The sequence below is a fragment of the Necator americanus genome, chromosome II (assembly GCF_031761385.1).
Source record: "Necator americanus strain Aroian chromosome II, whole genome shotgun sequence".
Taxonomy (NCBI): domain Eukaryota; kingdom Metazoa; phylum Nematoda; class Chromadorea; order Rhabditida; family Ancylostomatidae; genus Necator; species Necator americanus.
In genome coordinates, this window is record NC_087372.1 from 39,037,390 (window position 1) to 39,051,083 (window position 13,694).

Consider the following 13,694-nt stretch of genomic DNA (forward strand, 5'->3'; position numbering starts at 1 on the left):
TCTCAGTAGACGTTGTGTTTCCTTTTCCCTAAAAACTCCTAAAAATTCACCAGTTTTCGGAAGAGTGGGCACAGAGGGGATTTCCAAAAACTTCAGCTAGAGCTGCCTTCAGTCTTCTCAGTAACTGTACTAAAAAAAAGGAGACTTGAAAAGTAACTCGGAAAAAAATTAAAATTATTTTTCCCCATTCTGTTGTTGAGAATGTATGTATTTTTAGGGAATGAAATTCACTATAGGTTCTCCTATAGCCTCTGGAGATGGAGGGCGCCACTGCCCAGGCCAATCTCGTAGACGAGTTTTCAATTTGACCACTATACTGAATTATCTCATAGAATGAGGTTACCGCAAACCACACAAATGAGTGCGTGAGTTCATCGGCCGACCGGCTAGAAGCCCTCCTTCCGCGTGTACGCACGCGAAGTTCTCAATCCACACCGTCGTCGCATCCGTAGAAATGAGGCTTGATTTGATAACGCTCGAATTCAGCCGAAGGATATTGCATCGGTCGCCATTTCGTTCTACATCAAATTTTTTTTCCCCTCGCCCTCCTCCATCTCCGTTCTCGGTTCTCTCGACAGCTCATCTCGCTTCACTGAACCTCTCTTGATGCACTAATTAGTCCTCCACCTTGGACCTTGACGAATCTTAATGGCCGCCGTGCACTTTTCATCGTGAAACAGTCAAAATCCCGGGAAGAAATCCTCCGCTGACTGCCTCTTATTTCCTCTACGGGGCGTAACTGTTTTTCTCCTGAAACTAGGCGTGAGAATCTCATGGTGACTGGAACTTATTTGGACGAAGGTCTGAGATTCTCGCGAGATTTCTTCCAGCAAAAATTAAAGATCCTTGATATTGGAGGTAACAGTAGGGAGAGCTGGGATGAATTGAAAACATCTACAGGAGCAGCTTTCTTGTTTTCAGGATCTTTTTTTTGCCTACTGTACTCTTTTATTCAATTAAACGGCAGGTTTTTTTAGGCGAACGAACTGCATAGGACAAGTCTTGCATGAAATGTCGTTTCCAAACCACGTTTTGTTTTTTTATTCTGAACAAAAATATAATTTTTGTGGAATTGCTACACGGACACAAATTAAATTATGTGTTATTGTCTGGTTATTATTTATTATTAAATTATTTTATTCTGGTTAATAATTACAATTTTTGATTATTTTATTTTAAAGTAATTTGGCGCAGTTCTATATTATCTTTTACGCTTTTTACTGCTGACTAGAATTAAAATAAAGTAAATAGAATAAACAAATAATATCTAAACCATTAAATAACCAGTAATAATATGAAAATAATGATAACTAATTAAATAAATAACTTAGAAAATTTATTTAGATATTACTTTTCTTCTGCAATCATTTAGGAGATCAATTGTGGAAAGTAGAACTTTTTAGGGATTTTTGCTTCTAGGAAGCAACTTTATTTTTTTGTTTCTTTTTTTTTAAATCCTTGCTGCATTGAAAGGAAGTAAGCGATTTTTTTTCGCCACCATTTCTACATTTTCGAATAAATCTATCCTTTTTGTGGGATTTTATATTGATTGGAGACAAATGGTTTCCACCTATTATTTGAGTAGAAAAGATGGCCTGGAAAAGACCTTCGCGGATGAAAAATTGAGTTTTATAAGAAAGTGAAACCAAATTTTTAGGAAAAAATTTGAGGAAAAAATGAGCACAGTCGCTTGGAATATCGATTGTATGACGTTTAAGTGTTTGAAATAAGTTATTTTTCGTGTGCCTTGCAACTCTGCTGATCCAAAAAAAAAAAATTAAAAGCTCTCAACAACAATAAAAGTTAACGTAGATTTTCCGCTACGCTAGTTTGGTCCTCTTAAGTAAATAAAATGTTTACATTAACGCCTATGAAGCTGCATTGTTTTTGTTTTTACAAAAAAAAAGACGTCAAAGGAAAAACAAAATTTTCTTGTTCTGTCACTTGATCGTACCTCCCCACAATTACTTACATTTTTGCAAGAAGTTGAGAAAAGGTAAAGGAAACGAATAATTCGTACACTAACTTTTTTCAAAGTGTACCTTTGAATGATTTTCTTTATTTTTATTAGCTATACGAATTTTTATAAAGGATTTTGATGACATTAATACATTGATCTTAGAGGAAAGTTAGAGGAAACGCTTAATTCGTACATTGACTTTGATAATTAGATTTTGTTTAAATATTTAATTTTCGACAATTTTTTTTATTTTTTATTAACTATTATACGACTATGTATAAAGGATTCTGATGACACCAATGCAGTGATCTTGATGACTACAGTATCCCGTGGCCTCTTATTCACACGATAAATGCATAAAGCGCGGGGCGTAAACAGGAAACGCGTTGAATCGCTGCCTCATTGTATTTTCGATGAGGAGGCGTAAATAGATAAATACATGTGAGAATACACGCGAAAATATCGAAATCATCCTGGAAGCGATGTGAATGTCACATAAAACCAATCTTTCGCTATTTATTATGAGTTATTTAAACTCTTTTCTGTAGTTTAGGATCAGAGCCAACGGAGCACATATTTTAGGATAATATCCTCAATTTGAAAATTAAAATTATTGTTTTAAAATTGTTAGACCCACAAAAATTTAGGTGAAAATTCGCAAAATGATGATGGTAGCAGAGGTGCGGCCACTGCGCTATCAAAAGCTGCGCAGAACAACTCAGGAATAACTACTATTTCTATCTGGAAAAAAATTATGACTAATTTTAGGTCGGGCACAATTTTTTTCCCAGGGAATTTCCAAAAGTATTTTTTTGTCCGACTGAGCGGGTGCTTTTCTTCTACGTCTCGCATACATCCGTTCCCCGTTCTACAGTACTCCTCTATCATGAAAATCTTAAGCTTTTCGTGCATCCACGAAAATTGACGTGTAGAGATTACCCATAAGTTAGAGAATCTACATGGGAATTGTCATCTTTATACTCATCCCCATTTTCGCATCCACCTTTTTTTTTTTTTTGAACAAAATAAGATTTCTGTTTTTTTAAATGATTAATTTATGTACATGCATTCCTTTAATGTGCGTATTATTTTTGCGAAGAGAAAAAAAACAAAAGCCCGAAAGTGTATGTTTTCTTGGAAATTATTCGCCTCGGCGCTCCGCAACTGCTCCATTTATTTACTTCTCCGGGAAAATTTATTCCTAAATATCCATGCACTCACTAGCTGCATTCCTACGTCTATGCAGCTGTTGTTGTTTTTTTTTTCGTAAAAACCCCGACATATTGAGCAAATCTAGCAGAATCCTTTTTCAACTCGTATTCATCCTTATCCAGAATGATATCGATTCTCTCTCACGTATAATTGAGTTAATCAACAACAATCTGGAGCACACGAAAACGCGGCGGAGCCGAGCTGAGCTGAGCGGAGCCGAGCCGAGCCCGAGCCCGAGTACTCTCCGCGCCGCGATTCCTACGGCGGGCGCGATTTGTCACTCGGCGATCGCCGGGCGTGGCGACCCCTACGCCGGCGCCGCCGCCGCCGCCGCCACAGAAGCCGAGTGCTCTTTCACTTTGCCGTTTACCGCCTTAATCTGTCGATTGTGCGTCCTACTGGAAATATGACAAGCGACAAAAAAACCTCCAATGTCCTTTTCCTTCCAGGGGATGCCGTATTGGATTCCTAAGTACTTTTGTGGTACTTTTCTTCGATTCCAGAAAATTCCACTTTCTAAGGTGGCAATTTCGTGCTATGAATTTCTTCGTTCCTTTTTCCAGGGTTTTGGAAATTTTCAGAGAATCCATTCAGTATTGAGAACGCTTTCATTACACCTTATTGGTTGTTATTTTGATAAAAATCAAATTTTAAATACTAAATTAAAATTGAAAATTTGAGAATTTCGTAGTTCAGGAACATCTTTTCGCTCGGACTCAGCAATTCCAGGATCTGGCATTGAAATTCAAACACACATTCAACGGGGGGTGCTCTCTATTTGATTTCTAAATTTATTTAAATAAATTTAACAATTTTTTTAAAGGTGAAGTAACCATATTTCTCGCTTTAAAATCCCTTTTTCTCCTTTGTTCCTTGCCTTTATTAACCTGGACTTTGTAATTTTTTTTAGAAGATATTCCGTCGAATTTTTTGCCTTCTTAAAGGGAAATCAAATTGGTTTGGGGATTTTGCTTCGTGAGACAGTATGATTATCTTAGTTACTTTAATTATTAATTGTTTTTTGATTATTAAAAAGTAAAAGGGAAAATGTCTTGTGAATTCTTACATGGGATACCCATACGGCAAATATTAGTAAATTTTCCACTTTTTTTCTATTCCTGATTTATGCATACTAAAATCTATGTTTGACTTAAGGCTGCAATATTTCTGGAAATTATATCCTCGAATTTTTGGCAACATGACGAAAAATGACTCCGCATAGTTTACGCCATAAATTTGTCATAGTATCTGCATAATGTATTCATAGTTATAAGAAAGCTATGACGTAATTCCGAAATGAACGTAATTGAACACCACGACGAATAGAAAGAGAGCTTACGGCTCACTATTAGGTAATTTCAAATAAACAAGGTCTATTTTTTTCTACAATTTTTCAAATTTTCTAGCATAAATCGAAATTATAGCATTTAATTTAAAAAAAAAATCGCAATTGGATCGCAAAGAGCAAAACCGCGGACAAATAAAGAGTGGAAAGAAACGTGAACCCTTCCTCCATATGTGTTCTCTTCAAATTCTCTTCAAATAAACAAATAAATAAATAGATAAATAAATTTGCAACGCTATTTTGTTTCTCTTTTAGCTAGGAATCTATGTGTGAATTTTGAATTTTTTCTCCACAAAGTAATTCTAGAAATACTACTAAAGAATAGATGAAAAAGGTCTAGCATGACTATTTTAATTTTTTTGCGAAAATTTGAAATTTTACTGGAGACATCCCTGAAAACTCCAGCGATGCGCTCTATTCAATTTCCTCTTCATCGCTGATGTTCTTGAAGACCGCTAGGCGGCACTCATCACGTATCCTAGCAAAAATCTTCAAAAAATTCAAAAAATACTTAGTGCTATGCTAAAAGTGTCTTCTTTGTTATAGCTATGTGAAGCAGTCGAATGTTCCAGAAAAAGAAATAATTTCCAAATAGAAATCCCTTAGAAAGGTAGCTTTGCTCCCCACAGCGTGAAAATTGCCTTAGAAATTTTAGAAAAATGGTGAAAATTAGCTTCGACCAGAACTCGAACTTCACCTTGTTCGACATTTTGAAAGAAGAAGAAGAAGAATAGAATTTTGCACAAGTGCAAAGGTGTCCAGAAAACCCTACCATTCTGGGAAAATATGTAGTCCACAATTAATCCGAAAGATTAATTATTGGGAGTTGGTAACTTTATCAAGCGCTATGGAAAACAACTTTAAATAGAAAGACATGACTCATAATCATTGCGCAATCCTCGTAATTTTCTCAGTTGCCCTGGAATAGAAGAAAAAAAAACAAAGTAATTGATTTTCTACTCTCAACATGAGGATTTTCCAAATAGAAGCAATTTTTAGAATAGACAGGGACGATAATAATGTAGATAATAATGAATAGTTGCGGATAATAATATAATAATATTATTATAATAATAGAATATTCAGGAATATGTAGTTGGTACACAGGATTCCCCTACTTTCAGAAATAATAACATATTTTTTGTCGTTTTTTTAACCGGTCCCTCTTCTCGTCGCAGCAATTTGTCTACTTTTTTTTTTCCAGAAAAGTATGGGATCTAGAGTGTGAACTACTCTGAACTATGGGTCATTTTCACTTTTTAGCGTCATGTCGGGACCATCTTTTTTGTTCTATAACTGAATAATTTCGGGGGGATTTTTAGAGAAATTTTCTCTTGGTGCTCGCTGATGTTTGGATTCGTAGATCGTCGTTATGTAGATCCATAAAAAATGGGATGTGGCTGACCATATTGACTTCGCTCAAGTATAGTAATAAAGTCCGAAAACGAGTTGTCCAGAAAAGTATAGGGATTTGGAGAGTGAGCTACTCTTAAGTGGGTCATTTTAAACGTATGAGTAGTGTGTACTACTTCGAGTCAACTACTATTACTAATACTCAACAATTCCAGGATCTCGCATTGATATTCAAACACACATTCAACAAAACTGGTTTCTATTTTATTTCTAGATTTATTCAAATGAATTTAACAATTTTCCTGTGAAATATTTCTCACTTCAAAGTCTCTTGTTCTCCTTTGTTCTTTACCTTTATTAACCTGGACTTTTTAAAGCGATTCCGTCGAATTTTTTGACTTTCAAGAAGAAGTTCAATTTGGTTTGCTGATTTGGTTTCGCTGGACACTCAAAGTTTAAAAAAATTAAGAGTAACTCTTGTGTATTTCTAAATGGGATACCCAAACGGTGAATACTAATAGCGACGGGAATTTTCCACTTTTTTAGCTTATCGTTTATGCACAATTTGATCTTTGTTTGACTTAATTCTATAATATTTCTGGAAATTTTATCGAGGAGTATTTCCTCGAATTTTTGGTCACATGACGAAAAATGAATGTACATAGTTTACGCCATAAATTTGTTATAGTATCTGCTTAATATATTCGTAGTTATAAGAAGACTATGAAATTGTATTTCATCGAGGTAGAGAGGTCCGAAACTGAGCCACGTATACAACTTTTTTTTTGGGAGGAGGAGGACAATACTTCGGTGGGAATTACTGGCATCATAGAGTTATAGAGAGGTAACGCAATTGGGTTTCCAAAAATTCTGGAACTCCCCCAGTTTTGAGAAGATTTTTATTATTTCCTACGCGACTTTGATCCGTTATTTTTCCACTTCCACCCGATTCATAGTGCTGTTTAACGTTCTCTTTTTGGTTTTTCCATAACGTTGCTGTTCCATAAAATTTCAAACAGACCGTTCAATGTGAATGTTTTTCTTATAGTGGGGAATACCCAATGGAATACTAAACGAGTAAATTATTTCCATTTAAGCAGTATAAAAGCACGAGTGGCTGCAGACTTCCCTCAAAATTCCCTTTCTTGTTGTGGGATTTTATCCGTTTGTCAATAATTTATTATTTTTAATTTTATCTATTTATTATATTTTTATTTTTTATTTTATTATATGGAAAATTTTACTATTTTTTATTTATTATTATTTTCTTAAATTCTTAAATTAAGACAAAAACTCTTAAAATTTCCCATGTTCGACTGTCTTTGAATCTCGGCATATTGAAACGTAGTTTTAAGTTGATTTTGGAAAAATCCTTAAATTTCTTGAATTTCTTATCTAGAATCCTAGAGTATATATAGCTAGGAAAGTAAAAAAAATCACTAAATCGGTCTACTAAAAGCTAAACCCCATTAAATTGAGGGGAAACATCGAAGCCACACTAAAGATCCTGAGCTCCTCTAAGTTACTTTTTTAAGCTGACAAGTATGAGACAAACTTAGCTTCGACCACATTTTTATCAAAAAAAAGAACAACCTCGTGCAATCATTTTTTTTCTCGGATAATAAAATCATAACATTTCTGGAATAAATTATGAAGTAACGTTCGGATTTCTCACGCAGTAATCGCATGACTGCGAAACGGTAACAGACTTTTTTTTTCATCGAAATTTCTAATTAGTAAAGTAACTCGGACTGGCTAGGCGGTTTTTGCTGCAAAAGTTTTGAAAAGGGCGGAAGGTGTGGTCTGTAATTGTAAAATATAAATGTATATAAGTATAAAAATGTCTATTTGTGTAAATTGTACTTCATCGAGGTGGAGACGTGTGAAACTGAGCCGGTATCCAACATTTTTTCTTTTTTTTTCGGACGACAATATTTCGGTAGAAATGAGAGCAATTGGCGATTTTTAAAAATAGTTTAGAAAGTTTTGAAATTGTTCTGGATAGAACGACTAAACTTTTGATTAGGTTTATTATTATTATTATCACCTATAATTATTAATTACTATTCTCACTACTACTAAACGACTTTATACACATTTTTAGACTAATTTGATTAGAGCTCTATGTTGATAATTATCTTTATATTAATTAAAACATTAATTTTAATGAATTGAACTGAATTAATTATAATATTTCATCTTTTTACCTGTTTTTTCTGTACATTCCTATGTTTATTCCAGTAATTCTAAAGTCACCCAGTGAAAACGAGGACAACCATTTAAGAAATCTGTAGAATAATTTATTTTGACGTTTTGCACCTGTGATTTATTCAGCTTCGTCGGTTTTTTTTTCTGACTCCAGAAGTGCAATGCGTGATAGGCAGAAATACTTAACAAAACTCGTACCACATTCATGCAATTTTTATGTTTTCAAGAAATACTTATACATACGTGCTTAAGCAAAAAATATCCCCATAACTGTGACTTTTATTTTTTTCGCTAGAACCTTTACTGAATTTGACGATTTTTGATCTTTTCTGAAATGAACTGATCGAAGAAATGTCCACAAACGTTAAACGACGGTTTGAGATCGCTTTAGATGAATCATAAGCCTTTCGCCACGCCGAATAAATTAGTACCAGCCTTGTTTTCTTTTTTCTTGAAGAATAAAAATACTGACTTAGTACGTCAACTGAGCTCTGAAAATTTCTCTGAGGACACACACGCGTTCATGGGACCCTGAACGACTACGAACTGAAGCCGAGCAAGTCGATGGATCCCGAAGGAATTTATCAAGGACCGACACTTTATTTCTTTATCTTTAAAAAGATCAGTGTGAAAAAAATCATTTAAAATCAGTAAATGGTAAAAAAAAAGACGATAAATTACTTGACAGTAGTATTTGCTATTAAGCAGATCTAACTGACAGCTTTTTCTGAAAAAAAAAATTCTCTTTCTATTTTTCAACAGGTTTATCGTGAGCTCCTTGCAAAGTTAGATAAAGATTATTGTAAACAATTTTCAAATAAGAATTTTTAGGAAGGCAGACATTTTCTCGAAAAAAATCATTTCAAAATTGAGCTGAGAACTTGATTTTTTTATAGTAGCCAAAAGTTTTTTTATAGATAGAAATAGCTCAAACCATAGTGAAAATCTGGAATTACGCTCTAATTTATGTTATGTTTGTTGTTGTGTTTTATGTTATCCGTTGTCGAGGAAATTTTTGAAAGGGAATGGTCCTTTTTTTTCTCAGCTATCTAGCTTTATGTACTTGTGAACATGTTTTTTTCCTAAAATGTGCGGAACATTATATTCTATTTTATATTATATTATATTTCTTATTTCTATTTCTATTATAATCATTATAATCTAAATTATTTTCTGTTTTTGAAACGATTGCACAATTTTATAAAGCATAGTTTACCTCAATTTAAATTTTATTTTTTTTAAATTCCTCAATTTACACCTCTTACCATGGAACATATGGAAAATACGTTAATTCTGCTGATAACAACATTTTTTTTCTTTGAAAAAAGCAGTTCTGTGGGGATTCTTTCGATAGTTTCCTTCTTCCTTGAAATTTATCCGCTATGCCCCGGGAGTTACCTCTCGGATTTTCTCATTTGTTCCACACTCCGGAGCCACATATCCATAGAAACAAATATGTCGGACGGACTTATAGCTCATAGAAATCTAATAGAAGGCGGCAGGCACGTGTGTGCAAAGTGCAGCACTCATTTCGCGCCTACCGTGGTTAGTTCAGGACGGAATCCTTATTAAATCTCATTAATAATTAATCCAGTTTCCGTGCATTTTCTTTTCCGGATGATGAAGTCGTGAAGTCGATTCTCGCTGGCCACATTTTCCGTCGATTCTTCTTACCGCCAGATCCTTTCCGTTCCGTTCGTGCTTCGTCCATGGACGGAACTCTTCGGACTCCGCTCCTCACCATCCACAACCACGCATCATATTTTATGTAATCGTGTGTATGAAAATCGGCGAACCTCTCTCTCTCATACACACACATAGGTTTCTGTGGAACATCGTGAATATTTTACAACGTCTCGCCTTCTTCGTCGCCTACGACCCTACGACCGCTTAATCGTCGCTTGTGTTTCCTGTGATCGGGTGTGCAAGCGTGAAGTACCAACGGGGCTACTTTATGCATGCTGGATTCGGCTGATATTCTTCCTCATTTCCCTATAATTTAATCGCTTTGTTCTTTGTGCTTTGTGGATTTTCTTTGCGAGAATTAATCCAGATAATCCAGTAAAACCTGAAAATTTCTCCTTTAAAAATCCTGGAAACTCTTTGCCCTTCCATTCGTTAAAAAAAACGATGAGGAAGAAGGTTTTTTTCCGCGGATTTGTCTGTTTGATTTTTGAACTGGTCACCTTTAATCGGGAAGAAATTTGATAGTAATATCTCCTTCAGAAATCCTAGAAATTTTTGACACTCCTGCTCGTTTAAAAAGCATGAGAAAGTTTTTATGCATTTTTTTCGCATAAAAACTTTTTTTATAAACGAGCAGATGTGTCAAAAAATTTTTTGCGTATTTTTCTATTTGATTTTGGAACTGGTCACCTTTAATCGGGAAGAAATTTGATAGTAATATCTCCTTCAGAAATCCTAGAAATTTTTGACACTCCTGCTCGTTTAAAAAGCATGAGAAAGTTTTTATGCATTTTTTCGCATAAAAACTTTTTTTATAAACGAGCAGATGTGTCAAAAAATTTTTCGCATATTTTTCTATTTGATTTTGGAACTGGTCACCTTCAATTAATCAAATAATTAATTAACTAATTAATTTATTTATTTATTCGGGGGAAATTTGAGTGAGAAAATCCAGAAATGTGTTTCTTGTCGTTCACAGTTTCTTACGAAAGCGGCGTAACAGTAACGTCAGCCGGACAAAAACTATGTATTTGACAATCTCGTGTTTCTTAGAAAAAAGCAGCACCTAGATTTCGGAATTTTCCTGGATAGATAAAATCAAGGACTTGGAAGCTACTCAAGTTGACTGGGAAAAATTAAAATAAACCTTCTATTAAACTCAATTGGGAAGAAGCTGTAACGAAATCTATAAAGAAAATTTAACTACATATTAAACTAATAAGTATTGTATTATTATTGTTTATTATAATATATCACACAAAACAAAGCTATTGAACTATTAAAATATACTATTAAAATATAAAATATTAAGCTATTAAGCTCAATTTGCCACAAACTGTAGTAGATTTTTTTTGTAAAAAAAACTCTAATAAACTATTGTGCGTTTGCTACATAATTTCCGTTCCAAATAGTTTTTGATTGAATTTTTAGCGCCAAAATCAAAATATAAACGCTTCCTGGCCACTTTTTCCACACGAGAAAAATCGATGTGCTCTATTTTTCAATGCATTTCCTTAGCACTCCCACATTCTTTGCAAAAATACTAATATTTTAACTTTGCACTTTTGAAAACCTCCACTCTCCGTGATTCTCTGCCCTTTAATCCATCGTTAATGTCTTCAGAATAGGAAATTCATACCAGTGACTCATTACTCATTTCTGCTTCCATTTCCTCTGGAAACGATCTCTGGAGAGGCGAAAATTTGGGGAATAAATTACAGTCCTACATTATTACACGCCCCAATGAGGAGTTTATGGATGTTTACGCTCTGCTTCCACTTCCTGGGGAAACGTTCTCTGGAGAGGCGAAAAGTCGGGGGATAAATTACATTTTTTCTACATTTTTAACACGCTCCTATGAGGAGTTCATGGATGTTTATTTGTTTACGACACATTAACATAAGTACATACGCACATACGAAAGTAATTCTCTTTAATAATAAATTCGTTTCAGCTGGTTCTTTCCTGAGAAAAAAGACTCGTGTACTTGTTCTCTATAGAATTCCGGGATTAAATGAAAAGAATTGATTTTACCAGCAATGACTTTTGGTGGATTACAGCTTTGCAAACTAAAAAATGTTTTATTTTGAGGTAAAATATAACGTACCAAAAAATTTTTTTCGGGGTTCCAATCCAATTTTGTTTCTTTGGCATGTAATTAGGTTATATTTTGAAGTTAAGCTTCATTTTGCAAAGTTATTTGATCCTTAAGGGAAGAAGCAAGTTAGCTCCCTTGAATAAGTTTTTCTATAAGAAATACCCAATCCTATACTTATAAAATAGCACTTTTTCATATAATTTTACCGTCATTGTACACTTAGAAAACTTTTAAATTATTCACAGTCTATTTTTTTCATATTATTTATTCTTCAGATAATTTATTTCAAGGAAAGAACTGTAACGAAGCCCTTCAAGAAGAATCAAGAATTGAATCGTTGATGAATTAAATTAACGTCTTCCATTGTAATTCATTAATTAATTCATTATTCATTTCATTAATTCTGAGTGAAAAACCATTGAGAGCAAAAAAGAAAAAGAATCTGAAATGTTTTTCTTAGCCTTGCCTGAATTCCCATCCACATAAATACCTCGTCCACCTCACACCTGCTTAAGGTGTTTCATTTTTCAGGAAAACACCCTATGTTTAACTGCGTCGCTCTGCGGTTGATTTTTTCCTTTGTACGAGGTATTCTTCTTGTTTTCGAGAGGATTTTATACAAATGTCCTTTACGTACATACAGAAACGATCAGGTTCAATTCATAAATGCAGTGATTTCTGGGATTTCTGGCTCAAGTAAGGGTTTGCGAGATCCAAGATCGTACAGGGGGAAGAGGACCACGCCAAAAAAAAAATTAGAGGAACATAGACGTTTGATTTCTTGTAAACAGTTGGCCAATGAGTTCCTTAAAGATTTAGATAATAATAATAATAGTAATTATAATTAACCGGTGGTTTGGAACTCCTCTGGGGGCAATTAAGTCTTGGATCTCTCCGAAGTCCATGAATTTTCTCCATACTTGTCCGAAAGGATAAAAATACTGACTGGTAGATTGACTGGTCCCCGTAAACCATTGCTTGAGCCAGAAATACCAGAATTCATTGCAATTATTTTCAATTATTTCAATTTTATAAATAATTTTATTTTCAATAATTTTCAATTTCATTTGACTGAGTTCGTTCGTTCCTGAAGACGTATGCGAGGATCAAAGGCGTTTCATGATAGTATTGGACTTTTTATTGAAGGAATTAAGGACTTTATCCTTTTGGCTGGTTAGAAAGGTCTCAAAATCCAGCCCCATCGTGGTGAAAGAGAGGAGAAGAGAGAAAATATTAAGCGATTGGCATTTTTGCGGAAAGATATATAGGGCTGAGGGATACTACAGGGCGAAGATGGAGAGCAGTTCACAATTATCCCAGTGAAAATGCGAAAAATTTCCTATAAATCCAGAAAAAAACTATTGGTTCAGTTTGAAAATGTTGGCTTACAGAGGCCGTTAGGCAATGTCCGAAAAAAAAATCCCTTAAGCCGTCTAAAAAGCACGGAGGTTTGTAGAAATATATGGAACTCTCTGAGAGGATAAAATCCGTTTTGAAAGTTGCCTGTGCAGGAAAAGTCTAACTACAAACTATCGTACTATTGATCGTATGCTACCGTAACTTGCACCGTAATCGTCGCCGTAGAAAATCAGCACTGTAACCGGAATAAAATCCACATAAATTTAGATGTTGCCGTGGTTGATGACCGCGTGCATCTACCCGTGTGTTGTAGGCCCGGATTTCTGGGGTCTGGTGAACAGAGATTGGCGAATGTGTACGGCTGGTCAAATGCAGAGTCCAGTAAATATCGATCCAGGTCAATTGTTGTTCGATCCACATCTTGGACGAATTTCAATCGATGATGTTCATGTGAGCGATTTTCGAATACCATC

At 34.6% G+C, this 13,694-nt stretch overlaps 1 protein-coding gene across 2 annotated transcripts in view; it reads left to right on the plus strand.

The window, feature by feature from the left end:
• Positions 1 to 13,694, plus strand: part of RB195_020790 (uncharacterized protein) — a gene marked incomplete at both ends in the record, with an annotated part of 30,790 nt that overhangs the window by 14,320 nt on the left and 2,776 nt on the right. For both annotated transcript variants that reach the window (XM_064189258.1, XM_064189257.1), the window contains one exon: positions 13,535 to 13,671. In XM_064189258.1, coding sequence (XP_064045138.1) covers positions 13,535 to 13,671 — 137 coding nt within the window. The remainder of the gene's footprint in view (positions 1 to 13,534; positions 13,672 to 13,694) is intronic.